This window comes from Amyelois transitella, chromosome 12 (assembly GCF_032362555.1).
Source record: "Amyelois transitella isolate CPQ chromosome 12, ilAmyTran1.1, whole genome shotgun sequence".
NCBI lineage: Eukaryota > Metazoa > Arthropoda > Insecta > Lepidoptera > Pyralidae > Amyelois > Amyelois transitella.
Genome location: NC_083515.1, coordinates 5,704,301 through 5,723,071, shown reverse-complemented (window position 1 = coordinate 5,723,071; position 18,771 = coordinate 5,704,301). Strand labels below are relative to the sequence as shown.

Below are 18,771 nucleotides of genomic sequence, written 5' to 3'. Positions count from 1 at the left end.
CAAATCCGCCGCCTTAGGCTTCAGCCTACTCAGCCTGCTGGTAAATCCGCCACTGAGACAGAGCCAGCAGTTCTGAAAAGACTAATAAGCCACCTTCAGCTGCTTGACTGTTTGAATCTCAAGGTAGCTAGCCCATCGCCTAAAAGAAGTATCCCAAGTTTATAAGTATTAAGTTTATAACCAAGGACCTTGTGTAATACGAATTACTTTGATACTAGGATGGCACAACTAGTTGTGTTGTGCATATCAGTTGGTCCACGAGGAAAGCGCGGTAAATCATTATATATTAATGCGTAAATTTGTAAAAATATAGCTACACCAATAAAAATGTACCTATGTATATTTTCTGCTCTTTCACGTGAAAACTTTTAGCCGGATTTAAATGAAACTACGGATAATAAATGTATATGCCGCAGACAGATCTAGACAAAGTTTGTTTTGACAAGTCATTGAACTCGTCACAATAAAAAAATTGAGCGCCCAAAATCAGTTAAGTCAGGAGACGTCAAAGAATTCTCACACTTCTTTACGAGATAAGATAAGCTTAATTTGATACGTAATTGAATTGTAATCGAAATAAGCAATTTCACTGAGATACAATCAGTAGAATGTACGAAATCCTACAAGACTTTGATAATTACGCACAAGATTAAATGATTTCGTTAATTACGTATCTTAAGGTTAATGATAAGAAGTTTCATTTGTTAGCACAAGGTGACCATTTTTCTTTTTCATATAAGAAGACTCAACTGACAACAGCAAGCTGCTAAATAGATATATATTATTTTCGTGTCAGTGGAGTAAAACAAGTATATGACCAATAATCTGACTGCCCACTCCTATAGTCCTCTCCTATACGTTGTTCGCCCAAACACACATATATTTTAAACATTTGTGCCGTGTGCTTCCCGGCACCAATAAAAAAAGACTTTCCATCTCTTTCCCACGGATGTCGTAAAAAGCGACTTAGGGATAGGCTTATAAACACCACCGGGCTTAAAGACCACAACCCAAATAAGGGAAGTGAGGTAGTTAGAGCAGGACTTCTGCGACCCTTTTAATAATATACACATGCAATATACGAGTATACACATTCAGCTGCACAAAGTGCAATTTATCTCTATGAGGTTTTCTCCCAGTTAATAATTTAACATAAGTAGGTTTTATTACTTTTTTACACTTTACTTTGTAAATCAAATAACAATATTTCACCTTTTGCATGCCCTATTATTATACACATTAATTTAACATGCTGAACTTACTCCATTTAACATTACTGGAATATCTCTATTGTGTGCTATGTTGCAAATAAACATTTCATCATTATTTTTAAGGCAGTATGTTTATCCAATACAACTTATGAAATAATTATTACATCTGGGGATTGAATCAATGATCCTTTGGAACGCACCCATACCTCTCTCCAAACACGCAACTGTTAATAGTTATTATTTAATATTTTGTTCTTCATATTTATTAATAATAATAAGAAATAAAGGCGTAGGGACGTGACGACCCCATCGCTCTCTGTGGAACGGTTTCCTTCCCAGTGCAGTCAGTCTCCGTGGGGCGGCTTGTGGCGAAGCCATTGGTGAGTGGCGACACCACGGACCCTACCTCCTGGGGAACATACAGACATGCGCCATACACACACATACACACAGTGACCCCCGCCTCTGGCTTGCCTTGGCCGGCCGGCCAGAGTGGAGTCGCAAGAGCAGATTCTATGCTCCAGGATGGAAGTGTACTTATTGCACATAATGGCGTAATAGCGGGGAAACCAGCACGGGGTCATGCCTTGTGCTCGTGAAACCGGGGCCGCACCTCTCGGCATCCTATAGCTGCTTTTAACGTGTTGCGCCCTGGCCGCCGCATGGTGGCTTATTTAGGGTGCCCACAGGCTGCTGTATAGCCAATGAGTAGCGAGTCACCATCTGCCTAACCAAAATTATGTGAGAGATTTTCAAGGCAGATGTCCGTATCTCACTCCATAGCCCAGTAATCCAATCCACTAGCATCCCATCCGCATGACCCAGACTAGATAAATAGTTTGGCAGCTGTGGAGGGCTGTCCGTTGGTGTATCCCAATGGTTCATCAAGGGACAGATCTCAACAGCTGCAGCCATCTCACTTTAGAACAAAAGGTACCAAAGGGCCTCTTCATGTTGGCTTCGGCCCCATGAACGCCTCCCAACTGACCGGGTCCTATGGGTCCGTGCACATTTGACATGTACCAACATAATAAGAAATAATATGCAGATAATATTATAACTAAACTAATAAATAAAGAAAAAAATAATGCCACACACAATGAAATGTAACCTAACCCTAAAAAAATCTCTTCCAGTCAAGATATCTATCTGAAAAGATATTCTTATAATTAAATAATAAGAACATCCCTTAATTGTGGTCACCTGAACAATTATGACGTCTACCATAATCACGCTTAAATCACGTGATTCCGGAGCTATGTATAGGTATACCTATCTGAATTTAAATATTCTTTGCTTCATAGACAAAATACATAATAAGTCGAAGATCCTGATTCCGAAAAGATACTGATTCCAAGAAGACTTTCACGCAATAATTGTGGAATTCTTATAATTGCACCGTTTTGTTTTATTTAAACACATAAAAGCTATTTTGACTAGGATATTTTAATTCCATTATCGGTAAGAAATTCGGCTAAGTTGTTTAGAGGAAAAAATATCTGCGAAAAAATAGGCCAAACTAATTCGTAGACGCGTAGCGAAATTGACAAGGTTCGTAGTATAAATATTATCACGGGTTCGTAGCATAGGCTCGTAGCAAGATCGTAGCTAATTCTGGATGCCGCCGCTCGTGGTCGTAGACGCGTATTCGCATTCGTAACATTAAGAATTTATATAAGAACACGTTTGTTTAACTACCTGTTCTGTGAGAGCATGGCGTACTGTTACACAGGCTTAAGTCTTTAACAGACGCGTGTCTCCACCACTACTTTCTACATTTTTTGTAATTTTTCTGTGTTTAATTAATATGGAGACATAATAAATACTTTTACTTTTACTGTTCTGTTTCTTTATTTCAATTTTAGCATGGTTTTGGTCATGTTATAGTCTGATTGTTGTTGTTGTTTTAACTTTATTGCACAAAACAAAGTGTTAAAGAACACAAAACACAAACAATAGTAAAAATATTGTAATACAACGATCTACATTTATAATTTTTTTGGAATATACCTACATTCAGTCAGAAAAGTATCGGGAATGGATTATTTATTTATGGTTCCAAATTCAAATTTTTGTTTTTTTTGTTGTTGTTAGATTGGCACAACTGTTTTCCATTTTGGCGCGGAGTTTGAATTGCATCTGTTGTTTACATTAAATACAGTGCTATTTTTAGTTATATCATATCTAGTGTGTATTGCTAATTTCATAATGGATAAAAACATCGAACAAAGAGTTTGTCTTAAATTTTGCATTGCCAATGGAATATCGTGTTCGGAGTCACTGAAAATGTTACAGAAGGCTTACGGTGAATCGACTTTATCAAAAACTCGTGCTTATGAGTGGTACAAAGCGTTCAAAAGCGGTCGAGATGTGATGGAAGATTTGCCTCGCTCTGGTAGGCCATCAACGTCTGCAACTGAAGTTAACATCGCAAAAGTGAAGGAAATAGTGACTGAAAATCCTCATTCAACTTTGAGAGAGATAGCCACCGAACTTTCTGTATCTCACGAGTCGATCCGTACCATTTTAACTAATAATTTGGGTATGAAACATGTTGCCGCTCGGCTAGTCCCAAAAGACCTGAATTTTTTTCAAAAACTCAATCGCATGAGAGTCGCTGAGGACATGCTAGAACGAGTCAATTCCGACCCAACATTCATGAAACGCATTGTTACTGGTGACGAGACGTGGGTTTACGAGTTTGACATGCAAACTAGTCAACAAGCTTCGGAGTGGCGCCTTCCAACTGAACCGAAACCGAAAAAACCACGCCAAAGTCGTTCAAAAGTCAAAGTCATGTTGACTGTTTTCTTTGACTATCGCGGTGTTGTGCACTCGGAATTCTTGCCGGAAGGTCAAACGGTAAATAAGGAATATTATTTGAGTGTTATGCGGCGTTTAAGAGAGCAAATCCGACGAAAAAGGCCAGATTTGTGGAAAGAAAATTCTTGGATTTTGCACCATGATAATGCACCTTCGCACAAGGCCATCATTGTGAACGAATTTTTAACCAAACACTCAACAAATACCATCGAGCAGCCACCATATTCACCAGATATGGCTCCAGCCGACTTTTTTCTTTTTCCTAAACTCAAATTACCACTTCGTGGCACCCGTTTTCAATCGGTAGAAGACATAAAAGAGAATTCGCGGCGAGAACTGACCTCAATTCCGGAAACAGCGTTTAAAAAATGTTTTGATGATTGGATTATTCGTTGGCGTAAGTGTATCGTTTCAAAAGGAGCATATTTTGAAGGTGATAAAATAAATTTGGATGAATAACAAACAGTTTGTGTATTATTGATCTTTTCCTGCTACTTTCTTGACAGAGTAGTATAAAAAAGACCTGACCCTACCTTGCAAAGTCTTCTTTGAAGGATGTTTTATATAAACATTCGGTGATAAATCGTCTAAGTAAGAGTGAAAACTGCAACAAAATCCGTCCTTTGGTTAAAATGAATGAATGAGGGCGACATTACTTATACATATAAAAAATAAATATATATAATCATTATCTAACTTGACAAAGATACATAGGTGTTCCTTCTCAAAACTACACCTACCTTGAGACTCCCATATAAATAATACCTATTATACTATATCGTGTGTTTCTCGGCACCAAAAGGAAAAATTATATATTTTTTAATCTCTTTCGTAAAAGGCGACTAAGTGATAGGTTTATAAACTTTAGATTCTTCTTTTAGACGACAGGCTAGCAACCTGTCACTATTTGAATCTCAATTTTATCATTAGGCCAACCATCTGAACGTGGCCTATTAGTCTTTTTAAGACTATTAGTCTTTTTAAGGCTGTGTCTACCCCGCGAGAGATATAGACGTGGTTATATATAGGTATGTATGTATGTTATATTATACTTAAATGAAAAGCAAACTTAATTAACTTTAATGAATCAACTCTCAGTCAAAATTTCTGTTGGTAAAAAAATCTGTCTGCTTGGAATAATGAATCTCGTTACAGTTCATCGTCACATTTGCTCGTAAGTAAGTATATCCTCTTTCAGTGAGTCTCCTATACTTCCATTAATCTTGCATGCTAAATTTCAGGTCCCTTCACTTAAGTAGCTTCGGATTTCCATCACCTTAATTACTGAAAAAAAATATAGTTAGTTACATAGCTTTTGGACAAGGCTTTGCTTTCTCTTACTTAAGATTTTGTCTATCCCTGTGTCTAAATTATAAAAACCGGTCCTGTTTTTTTTACTAGTATCGATTGATTGATGATTAATTCATTGTTTACAAATTTTAAGAATTATGCACCGAATGCTAGCATAACAACTACCAATAGATAACATTGCACGTTTACAGCGTGACGTTTAGGAAAATGATTATTTTAATAAAACAATATGTTGCGCGACTAAAATTTTCCGTAATATGCTCATCGCCTGCTTATATGTTATCAAACAATTTGTTAACTAGAACCAATATTTTTATTAATTTATTCCCAATCCTAACAAATTAGATTTAGTCTGTAATGATAGTTGTAATAAAATTTATAGCAAAAAAAAATACGGAACCCTGGCATGATTTTTTTAGCTGACTTGTGAAAACCAAATACGAATCTGTTGGACTAATCAAAACTAAGTATACAACGCTTTAGTTTTAATTTTAAACTTTTGTTATGCGATTACTTTAAGTACTGTTATACTTAAAGAAACAATAGATGATAAATCTTTACACTTACAATCCTCTAAATTTAGCTTTTATAAAATGACATAGTTTATACGATTTTTGGATCTTGGATCACACCTACTGACAAAAGTCGATTATCATAATCTACCACGTGTTAATTATACAAGATATCGTTATTATCAATCCAATTATCACGAGATATATTTTTATGCCGAACAATAAATAAAGTCAGTTGATTTTTATAAGTTCCTTACTCTTTTGTATGCAGAGCATAACACCGCGCAACACTAGGTTTTTTTGTAGACTCAATTACCTAGTGACCAATAAAAGTATACATGGTAATAATCATTTTATAACCTAAATATCTCAGTTCTTAGTTCGATATAAACGTGAAAAACAACGTGATAATAATGATTTATTGTTTTATTTAGGAACAAAACGCAGTGAACTTTGAAAATGGTGAGAACCCAGGCTTTGACCCCTCGCCCGAAAAGGGTTTAGATCCACCTCCAAACAAAGTAGATCCTTCTTTGACGACACCAAGTAAAAACAAGGTAAAACATGTTTTATTTTTTAAGGTAAAAATAATAATTTGGAATACATCAGTGTAAATTAATAAATATATCGAAAAATAAAAGCTAACGTCGGACTGTGCTTGTTTCATCAATCCTAGAGTTATTTTTGTTTCAATGAGGATACCTACTTAAAGAGAAAAAGTGCAATAACTATCAGCGATGTAAAAATGAAATGTGGCGTATGCAAATTTCAATAGAACCCTTATTAACATTTTAAATGAGCGTTATTAATATGTCTACAAATTTTGTCTTTCTCCATGTCTCTATTGTAATGTAGGTACTTTCCCGATCGGTTTAGGCTGACGAGAGGTAACCTTGACAACTAACAATATGGAATTTAGCAGTAACAGGCGATATTTACATGAACAATTTCGAATTTGATATCATCTAGTCTTATATTATTCCGGTGTCTTTAATATCATCCGTATATATTGAGTTCAAGTGTGCATCTTGACTTCAGTTGACCAAGTCATGTACAGTTTATCTTTCGTAAAGAACTATTTAACTAAATTATGTGAATCTGCATTGCCGGGTATCTTCGCCACACTAACTTATTACACTATAATGTAGGCAAGTTATTTACTAACATTTTAGATACCTATTAGTACACATTACTGGGTTAGATAAAATAAAGTATTAAAATTGGTACAAACTAAGATAAGGATAACTATTGGTAATATAGGTAACAAAGAATTTGTTATCTAAATTGCTAAACATACCTACCTATCTTTGTACAATAGATATACATGTTTGTGGCATACGGGAACTTCGGTAGTTTTCATTATATAGGTTTTAAATTTATAATAATTATAATTTCGGTAAAATATCTTAAAATGTAGGTAGGTATACTTAGGTTAATATAAAAAATTATTGTTAAAATCTCTCTACGGTACAAGTCGCAAAAACAAAATCACGTGACGCTATCAGTCAAAAACAGCGAAAGGTCTAAATCCACAAGCAAAGATTTCACGAATTGGAGCATAAATACAACCTCCGGCTCTACATCGTTGGAGCCGCGGTTCCCCAGGCACATTATCTGGCCTGGCGGGTAAGTCCTCCCTTTGGTGGCGGCCGAGCCGAAACATCGCTCCCGCTACATTTACATTGGTTTTTATGAACATTAAAAGTTAAATAAAAGCTTAAAACACACTGTTATAACTTTTAATGGACGAAGACAGAACAATCAAACTCTTACAGTAGACATTTGCTGATTCGGTGATCATGTAAAGTCTCTGTGGTAAAATAAAATAAACTAGATATTTACTTATCTATCTTTTTCATTTCATCTAATTCTTATATACTTGGAGCTTCTATAATTCAAAACAATTTTGAACAATGATCTCTTAAACACAAACCTTTCAGAAGTTTCCACGTTTCAGAATGACAAACGAGCCGAACGGCCAAAATGGGACAACCAATGGGAATTCCTCATGTCGTGCATCGCCACGTCGGTGGGGCTCGGCAACGTCTGGCGATTCCCGTTCATCGCCTACCAGAATGGTGGCGGGGCCTTCCTCATTCCTTACATCATCGTCCTTCTAGTCATAGGCAAACCCATGTATTACCTCGAAACAGTATTAGGACAATTTAGTAGCAGTAACTGCGTAAGGATCTGGAAGTTATCACCCGCTATGAAAGGTAAATAACAATACATTATTATAATCGTTTTATTAATATACTAGCTGTTGGCCGCAACTCCGTTTGCGTGTTATTCTATAACTCTATAATGGTTCTGCATCAGGTGTTTCCGATCTTTGATGATATCTTACAATGCTCATACGGCTAAACAACAATTGTTAAGACGTCTTTTCGATATTTCCTATAGTTAAGCTGAGTAGTTATGGTTCGAAATCAGCTGTTCCAGATTCCAAAATAAATTATACCCTATATATTGACCAGGCATAAGACCTATACAACAAAAAAGTTTTATTCAAATCCGTTCAGTAGTTCTGGAGACTAGCGTGTACAAACAACATACAAACAGACAGACCTTTTTTAAAATTCATGCTCGATTACTATTTCTTTTTCATCATAATAAGTTATTTTTTTTAAATATACCCAATGTACAGACAAAAATTTTACTGTTTTATTATATGTATTGATTGTTATTTATTTTCTATCGTTTTGTTTAACGATAACATATATGAGTGTATTTTCAGGAACGGGCTACGCGCAAGCGCTAGGTGCAGTTTATATATTATCCTACTACGTATCTATCATCGCTCTTTGCTTATACTACTTTGCGATGAGTTTCAACGCCACACTGCCATGGTCTGTATGTAAAGAAGAATGGATCGCAGAGTTCAATTGCGTGCCTTCGGGAGAGTCAGCTGATTCAGACAGCAATGAAACGTTCGTCAAAAGCGCGGAACTGTATTTCACGTTAGTCTTTTGTAATTTTTCTTAAAAGTTGTAACCAAATTTATATATTAAGACCACGATTGATGTCCCACCACAATATATTTTGATCGATTCTCTTAAACCCAAAAAATACTTTTAAGTTTTGCTTTAGGTTTGTCCTATAAGATAAATTTGTTGCCACATTAGAAACCTAATTAAGTATTTAGATAACGACATCCCACATACACATAATATGTACATTGAATTCATTATCTTAGCTTGATATCAAGATTGATACTAATAATAATATTGAAGTCACTATTTCTGCTTTTATTTTCAGGCAAACGGTGCTTCGTCAATCAGACGGCATACACGACGGAATTGGTAAACTTTTCCTCCTTACATCTCACAATTTTGAATTGTAGAAATAACTTAATCTACATTCAATTATTTATTGGCAACATGATCTTAAGTGATGTTTCATCAGCACTATTGAAAATAATTTGGTTTCATGCAAATAATATGTTGTAGAACAAACGTGTTTACCACAGTTTTTAATGTACCTATCATTTCTATATTATCTAATTAATGTTTCCAGGTGCACCTATATGGGACCTCACTTTGTGCTTATTGGCTTCTTGGCTTATAATTTTCTTCATCGTTGCGCGTGGAGTCAAAAGTTCTGGAAAAGCTGCTTATTTCCTAGCTCTCTTCCCTTACGTAGTGCTCATTATTTTGTTAATTAGGTTAGTAAGCATAATATATACCTAACCTAGTATGTGTAATAAGTTCGGCCTAAGTATATCATAAATAACAATTACAAGAAGATACAATAAAATTGATGATTGTCTGTATAACTTTCTTAAGATGTAGATATATGATGAAGATAATCTTTTATAAGATGAAGACATTACGTGTTGGTATTAAAAAAGTTGAAAATATTGCATGCCTGAACGGGACAACTGTTGTTACTATATATAACATTTCCATCCACATATCTACACAGATAAGCAATAAATATTTTTGAGTTTAAATTTACTAAGGCGAGCTAGTAAAATCTAGTGATGCAACGGAACTGGCATTACGGAAGCAGAAACGGAATCAGATGTCAAAAGTAAATCTTAACGGAAGCGGAAGCGGAAACGGAAGCGGAAACGGAAGCGTTAATACTATAAAGAAAAAGCACAATTTTGTATTTTTAAATGTTTTTTATTAAATTTGTAGTAGTACAAGTAACAAAATTAAAAATTTTGAAATACCCACGACATAATGGTTTAAATGTACCAACCTATCTACTCTAAACGATGAAATTGGTTTCATAAAGAAATGTCTACTAAAGCGCCCCCTGATGAATTATTGACGTAAAACCTATCTAACAATATGTAGCAATTTAATCCAAACCCATCACTGAAAACCGCATTAAAATCGGACTAGTGGTTTTGAAGATAAATGGAACGAAAGTTTCGTCGACGCGCGGGCCCCCGCCACGCCGCCGTCATGTCGCACCCCACCTCACCGCTCTCGCCCCGCATCCGTTTCGAGTTCTGTTATTAGTTTGCGGAACCAGAAGCAGAAACGGAACTGAAAAAACATGCGGAACTTCTGCAGATGCAGAAGCGGAAGCAGAGTTCTGTTGCAACACTAGTAAAATCCTAGATCTGTGTAATTTTATTCCTGAGATGAATTTTATAGATGATATATTTCTTCTGAGAAGCTGCATGATCATAAATCATTTTGAGTAGTGTTGCATTTTAAGTATACTTGTTTTAAATTATTTCGGTTATAACATACCTACAAATCGGAAAAACAAGAAAAGTTTGTCATATTATTTCTGTTTATTATCAAAGCTCTTTATCTTACAGGGCCGTTACATTAGAGGGAGCTGGCAAGGGGATTTTGTTTTTCTTGACTCCAGAATGGAACAAAATTTTAGAAGTTAATGTAAGTTGCTAATTGTAACTTTTCTGATTCTATTGTAATATACCTGGAAACTTGGGAATGGTAAATCTGCATTAATCTTGTATCTCACGGGTATATTATCCAACGTTTTGGATTTTGCTGGACTCTAGCGGTGTCATGTATAAATATTTAATCCTGATGATAACTAAAAATCAGTATTTGCTCCTTGAGCAATGAGATCGCTGAGTTATCGCCATTTTGTATCACTGCGGCACATGTTGTTATTGTTATCTGTACTTACATGTTTTTCCATATTGTTGTGTTTGTGTGTTGTGTTTTATTCTAATGTTAATATTCTCATTTCTTATTTGTGTATGTGTCCAGTTGATTCAAGCAAAAGTTTTTATCTATCTACATACATATCATCACGTCTATAGGTATCCCTAGACAGAGCAAAGGCCACGTTCAGCTGCATGGCTGAGTAATGGCATTGAGGTTCAAATAGCGACAGGTTGCCAGCCTATCGCCTACAAAAATCATCTTAGCCACCTTTTACAACATCCATGGGAATTATATGAAGTGTTCATTAGTGCCTGGAACCACACCGCACTAAATATTGTAATATAGTCTAGATTCTATATAATTTATTGTCAATAAATAATAATTAAAATGAACTCAAATTAAAACTAAAGCTAAAACTACTTATAAAAAAGAAAGAAAATAAAAGATGATTACAAACTGCAATATAATTTACAAATTGTACAGTCCCGGCATAGCGTCAACATGCGGCAGTGTGCCCAGAAGGCTGGAAGCATGGCCAATTTGAATGACAATGCTAATTCTGAGCCAGATAATTTCCAGCCCTCCGGTCACGTGATACCGCAATCAGCTTTTTCGACAATTGTCGGAAAAGCTGATGGGCCCCACGGTCCCAGAGGAGAGGAGATTGGGCTAAATGTAAGATGTAAATTGTAACTATTAGAACACAATCTAGAAGGTTGAGACAGCTAGACTATTCAGATCCATTGTAATATAGTTGGCCAACGAGAGTAATTATTGGTCTCAAACTTTATTAACGATCATAACGCGTGCGGATAGAATGCGTTCTGTTTTACAGGTAATTTGTTTTTTCCACCTGTCCCGATGTTATTTGAAGTACTACTCGGCTCTAACTAACTGAACAAACATTTTGAATGCATGTGTAAATTGGATAAAAATGTTAACCAGGGTCTCGTGATGAACCTGGAACATGGCATGGATTTTTGCTTAAAACCTTTTTTTATGTTAACACTGCATTGTGTACCTATAGGTAGGTAAGTTATAAGGAATTTTTTATTGGAAAAATGCAATATCATTCACTTCTCGATAAAATCTATCGCGGTTTTGGATTAAAATGATAAAATTTGGCACAATATTAGTGGTAATTAATTATGTAGATCAATCTCATCGCCGTCTCTAAATCTAAAATTATGCGTAACTAGTGACCTTCTACTTTTACGTAATGTTATCCTGAATATTAAGAACTAACACTCGTCCTTGAAGAATATTATTTGATTGAATCTGTGATATATAAACATATATCACAGATTCAATCAAATGCTTCCATGACCAGACACCAAGACTCTTTTTGAGTTATATAAACATTAAATTGATAGTCATCCGATGCTAACATGATCCAACATGGATTATGTTCCCCTGCAAATATTGCAGAACCCTGACAGAAATTCGCTTCGTGACCTACATCACAGAATTATTTAGTCTGCTTTCTTACTAAAAAGTTCCTGTCACTTGCAGGTTTGGTACTCTGCTGTCACACAAGTATTCTTCTCGTTGTCCGTATGCTCGGGCGCGCTCGTTATGTTTTCCTCCTACAATGGGTTCCGGCAAAATGTTTACAGGTAAGCTAGGCGATTTCACTGTAAGTGCTATTGCGCTGTGCTGTAGGTGTTTTGTAACCGCTTAGAATAAGTAAGACGGTACTTTCTACTTTTACTCGTAGTTATAGGAAAAAGAACCGAAGCAAACGATGTGCGATTACAGTGGCAAAATATTTTTGAAATGTTGTTCTAGCAAAAATAGTACTCCTGATCGTAAAACTTAAGTGTACACAGCATACGCGTAATCTTGACCCAAGTAATGAAAATGCTACTGGTATTTTATAAGAGAATTTGTAAGAGAAAAATATACATAAAATGTTCACACTGTAACCTTAAGAATTAAAACATAATATATGTAAGTTATTCTGAATATTATAGATAAAAAGGACTTTAATAATATTAATAAAGATAACAAGATAAGAACATAATAATTTCCGTGATAAAATTTCTATCCTATCGCAAAAATTATAATAAAATCAGGGACAACATAATTATCTATTTGATATTAGTGTCCTTTCTCACGGTATTTTTTTATTTTCGGTTAAATTTAGGGTACCCATAAGGATTTAAACTAATATAAATATACTTGGTATTAATTTGCCAGCCAAAACATAGTATTTGCAATATAGGTAAGTATGCACAAAAAAAATCTGAATCATCTGAATCAATTGATTTGTTTACCAAGAGCGAGTAACTAATAATTAGTATATAGGTAGATAGTTTTCACTTCTACGACAACCATGTCACAGAAACATCTTAATCAACTTCTTTTTGCTACCTACCAAGTGTAACTTATTTCAATTTTTATTTACATTAAGTATTTAGAAGAAAATGAATCTGGATAAAGTAAAAGAAGTTTTTAGGGATTTTGGCAAGTGAAAACATGAACTGTACTGCCTACCCCTCCGGAAAGGAGATGTGATTTTATGTTGCAAATACGTAAGTATGTACATATTAAAGAAAATTAAATAAACAACAAACAAAAAAGCTTCGTTTCCTTTCCAGAGATTCAATGATTGTGACAACATTGGATACGTTCACAAGTCTCATATCGGGAATAACGATATTCGGCATCATGGGCAACTTGGCGCACCAGCTTAACGAGGAAGATATCAGGAACGTGATCGGCGCCGGTGGCTCCAGCCTCGCCTTCATCTCTTATCCTGATGCCATCGCTCAGTCACCATTTGTACCTCAGGTATTCATCGACAAACATGTGTCGTCTGTATTTTTACAAATAAATAATTTCTATAAATCGGAATAATCACCGTACGAACGTACCGTGATCGAATCGAATACGGTCAGGTCGAGAGTACCCGCGAATTGTACGAATACTTAATACTAGTACCTATATATACATTGAAAACAATTAAGTATTATAGACAATTTCCATAAACGAGTTTGCTTGGAAAATCAAATTTTATTCCCTGACGTGACGATGTGCTGCGGCTCCCGTCTAACCTCCGCAAAGAGCACCCAGCCTCTACCTACAGGCTTGTTACATATGCAGTTGCCTTTAATCACGATATATAGGATGACCACCACTAAAGGATGACCACGGCTCCGCCCGCGTATAGCGAAAAATCCCGTTCTTCTGGGAATTTCGGGAATCAGTCTTAGTGCACCCTTGGACTACATAACCAACCTACATACCAAATTTCAAGTCAATCAGACACTCAATAACCCAAGAGTTTTATACAAAGTCTCACTCAAATTCGCCTTACGTTGTTTCAGCTGTTCTCAGTCCTGTTCTTCCTTATGATGGGTGTGCTGGGCGTAGGGTCGGGGGTGGCCCTGCTCTCCACCGTGAACACTATCCTGCTGGACGCCTTCCCTAACGTTCGCACTATCTACATGTCGAGTTTAGCATGCACTGTTGGATTCCTCGTTGGACTGGTCTATGTCACTCCTGTGAGTTACTAAAGGCATACAGAACACCTACCGTATGATCACGATTATCTCCGAAAGTACTGAACCGATTTACTTGAAACTTTCACCAATTGCTTTGTTTTAAACTTAATAACATTTAAAGTTAACTGAATAACATTTAAAGTTTGTTTCATCAAAATCGGTTCACTAAAAAAAAGTTATCGACATTTGAATGAACTCAAGGCATGAGTTTGCCTGCAAATAAGTTACGAAATTTAAAATTCAAAGTCATTAATCATTGTACGACAGCATAATACCTATAAGATATAAATATAAGTGAAAATCAGTTTGATAATATTCTGGTTTTGCCGCACATAACATGCGTAGTTCTCACGTAAAAAGATTTTTGGTTTGTTAGTCTACTTTAGTACCGGCACCAATACAAAAAAAGAATAGGACCATCTCTTTCCCATGGATGTTGTTAAAGGCGACTAAGGGGTAGGCTGTAGGCTTACAAGCTTGGGATTCTTTTAAGGCGATGGGCGAGCTACCCATCACTATTTGAATCTCAATTTTATTATTAGGCTTAAAAGCTGAACGTGGCCATTCAGTCTTTTTAAAACTGTTGGCTCTGTCTACCCCGCAAGGGATATAGTCGTGACCATATGTATGTATGTATTCTATTATTAAGCCAAATAGCTGAACGTGGCCATTCAGTCTTTTCAAGCCTGTTGGCTCTGTCTACCCCGCAAGGGATATAGACGTGACCATATGTATGTATGTAGTCTACTTTAATTTCGACACCACTACAACGGCCTCGGTGGCCCAGTGGTTGGCGCGTGAGACTGAAGTTGGCGGTCCAAGTTCGACAACAAAACTTTTTTTTTTTATTAAATATATATTTTTTTGTGTTTTTTGAGTATTTTATTTAAAAAAACTGAAAATCAAAATACTACATATAATAAAACGGTAAAAATAGTTTGTCTGTACATTTAATACTTTTGACTGAAATGGATAGAGATTTTTTTTACATTTTTTGTCTGTCTGTCTGTATCTGACTGTATGATCAAGATTCAACTCGAAATTTACGTGGACGAAGTCGCGAGCAAAAGCTAGTACTATATATTATATGAAATAAATAAATAAATATAAATACGGAACAAATTACACTGATTGAGTTAGCCTCGAAGTAAGTTCGAGACTTGTATTGATCCCGTAACACAAGTCTCGAATTTACTTCGAGGCTAACTCACTCAGTGTAATTCGTCCCGTATTTATTTATGATATAGATAAACAACCAAGACCCAGGCCAATCAGAAAAAGTTCTTTTCTCATGCCCTGGCCGGGATTCGAACCCGGGACCTCCGGTGTCACAGACAAGCGTACCACCGCTGCGCCATAGAGGCCGTAATAAGCATGAAAAAACAATATCTTTATCTCGATATGTCTGCAATGTATACTTACAAAATTATAGTTCCTTTTTGAGGTTTTCCAAGCATAATAATAAAATAACAAAATATTTCAGGGCGGCCAATACATCCTGGAGTTGGTAGATCACTACGGTGGAACATTTATGCGATTGTTTGCGGCTATAGTTGAGACTATCGGCGTATTCTGGATCTATGGTTTGTTATTTACTCTATGATATCTACTAGTCATTTAATTACACATACAAACTACTTGAAAACATGGGCTTAAGTGCTGCTCGCCTGTTTGACCCGCTTTGATGAGACCGAAACTACAGAACCGATTTCTGTATGACGTATATATAAGTAGCTGATGAATTCTTTCTATTCTTATTCACGGATTTGTCACAAATTACCTATTATAACGAAATACCTACCTACCTACTAAATTAAGCTCCAATTTTTATTTGTTTTGTGAATGAGATGAAAGAAGTATGCAGGTATTGTGGCAAGTGAAAAAAATGTAGTCTCTACCTACCCTCCGGGAAAGGGGCGTGATTTGTATAATGTATGTTTTAGTAATTTTTAGCAGGTATTAGCTTGCTATGTAAGCAAAAGAACGACCTTTGATTGTTAGTAATGTCTTTATACCGTTCCCTTATTATATAAACCAAAATTATTAAAAATTTCAGGATTGGAGAACCTGTGTCTTGATATAGAATTTATGTTGGGCATCAAGACATCGTTCTACTGGCGTATCTGCTGGTCCATCGTTACGCCGGCCATCATGATCGTCGTGTTCATGTACGCCATGATCACTACCACCACGCTTCTCTACGGTGACTACGAGTATCCCCAAGTAGCATATAGTAAGTCATTTCTTACGCAGATGACGGGTGTTGAGTGTTCAAGTTCTTATGACGTATCTGATCCTGCCATTATGATTGTGCGCCCAGACGCTTTCCTGCGGTGCCTTTGGTAACTGCATGTTTAGCTACAAACGTGGCTGACGGGACTTGGCGTATACGTACACAACAATATACTTAAATAAAAGAAAACATCAAATGAAATAGTTTCATTATATTGACGTTCTTTGTTTCAGTTGCTGGCGATTTACTACAATACGTGGGAATGGCGTTGATTCCTATATTTATAATTGTGGCTCTAGTGAAATACAGATCTAATAGTTGTACTGAGGTAATAACTTCAACAATGAAACCTTTATTAAAATTCCTACAGGAACGTTTGTAGATGTCATTGGTTGGCTCGATGATCACCTACAATCTCAATAGAAATAAAGAAAGCTGGGTTTATGGGTGCATAAAATACAAATAAATTTAATTTTAAGGAAACTTTCACATAATGCAGCCGGTACTGTACTATGGAACCCTTAATACAGACAAAACTGAGTAAACTTTACTCAGTTGGACCGAATGTAGTTACATTCAAAGCCCGTTCTCCACTTGACTAAATTCCACCGTCCTTAATGATCCGTTCTTTCCCACTAGCTCACTAACTATAACTACTATATATTCAAATAAGTAGTAATAGTAGATAGTGTAGCGAGAGCGACGATTCGGCTCGACCGGCACCAAAGAGAAGATCTTCCGCCAAGCTAGGTATTATGCCTGAGGAACCGCGGTTCCAATGATGTTGTTTAGGAGGTTGCATATATATGCTCCAATCTGTGAAATCTTTGCTTGCGCGATTTATACTTTTCGTTGATTTAGACTCATAGCGTTGCGTGATTGGTAGTTGTAACTTGTGGCGTATAGATGTCAATTTCAATAATGAAACTTCACTTGTCTGAAATTGTAGTCAAGAAGAATACGCACTTTATCTACATTTCTTTTGGTAGTTTTCCAAGTAATTTACGATTATTTTACCTTAGTATTTGCTCTTACTCTTTTATTATTCTTTATTTCACTTAATATATACTTAATGCTAACTTCACCTACGCTACCACTCTACATGATTCTTTTTCAGACTGTGAAAACAGCGTTTAGAAAGAAAGATGATTACGGTCCCAGCGATGAGACATTACGGGAAGAATGGCTGATCTTCCGACGGAATGCGAAATACGACAGGGAAATAAAGCGAAAGAATTGGTTCCACCACATCGGACTCTCTCTAATCGGAGGCTACCGTTGGAAATCGTAAAACTCTACTATACTTATTCTTATCACAATGTGTCTTTAGATTCTATTTATTGTTTTAATTTTGTATTTGTCTAATAAGGATTGAGACAATTTCCTTAAGAAATAGGACTTTAAAAAATAATTTGTTTAGTAGTTACCTACACGAAGGTGTGAGAACGAAGACCGATTTTTAATAAGCTTGTTTCAGAGAAAAGTTCACTGAAAAGTATATGTATATTTTTTGTAAGTTCTTACTCAATAAATGTAACATTGTTTTTGTACGGTCTTTTATTCAATACTTATCCATAGTAATACTATAAACAGAAAAGTGTCTGTTTGTCTTGCATGATTTGTGTAAGAATAATCGATGGACTGGAGAGTGTATATAGCTCGAGAAATCATTTTATTTCTATCAAAAGGAAAAATAAACATGTATAAATTAACTTAAAGCGTCTACTTGCGCTATTGACGCAAAAACATGACGCTCGCTACTAATTTGTACTGCCGGTCAGTGAGAAAACCTCGAGTAACAGCTAGTATGTATCTAATATAAAAAAGGATTATTACACATCTGTGATCTTAGAATAATTTTAAAAGACACTGTGACAGACAAATCAACTCATAGCACAAACCGCTGGTTCTAGAATTTTAGCATGTACGTAAGTAGGTTCCTTATGTGGTCTAAAGGACTAACACTGAAGAAAATCTCTTAGAATTATTAGTATGTTATATGACCTATCATTGGCTTGAAGATATAACCAAGATCATTGTAAAAACACTGGTACGCTGTTGGTTTACTTAATATAA

The 18,771-nt window shown here is 35.8% G+C and overlaps 1 protein-coding gene across 1 annotated transcript; it reads left to right on the top strand.

Annotated features, from left to right (window-relative positions):
• Window positions 1–6,040: 6,040 nt before the first annotated feature.
• LOC106142464 (sodium-dependent nutrient amino acid transporter 1) lies at window positions 6,041–18,243 on the top strand. The gene is made up of 14 exons (XM_060946937.1): window positions 6,041–6,198; window positions 6,292–6,414; window positions 7,815–8,073; window positions 8,595–8,817; window positions 9,116–9,159; window positions 9,374–9,521; window positions 10,638–10,716; window positions 12,469–12,572; window positions 13,557–13,749; window positions 14,286–14,462; window positions 15,946–16,045; window positions 16,519–16,695; window positions 16,929–17,023; window positions 17,813–18,243. The coding sequence occupies exons 1-14, from the start codon at window positions 6,196–6,198 to the stop codon at window positions 17,984–17,986; spliced, it is 1,899 nt and encodes a 632-aa protein (XP_060802920.1). The 5' UTR covers window positions 6,041–6,195; the 3' UTR covers window positions 17,987–18,243.
• The last annotated feature ends 528 nt before the right edge of the window (window positions 18,244–18,771 follow it).

Excerpts from the sequence above, each read along its gene's own strand:
- LOC106142464 (XM_060946937.1), top strand. Across the intron at positions 6,415-7,814 it reads CGACACCAAGTAAAAACAAG|AATGACAAACGAGCCGAACG; the intron begins GTAAAACATGTT and ends TCCACGTTTCAG. Across the intron at positions 17,024-17,812 it reads GATCTAATAGTTGTACTGAG|ACTGTGAAAACAGCGTTTAG; the intron begins GTAATAACTTCA and ends ATTCTTTTTCAG.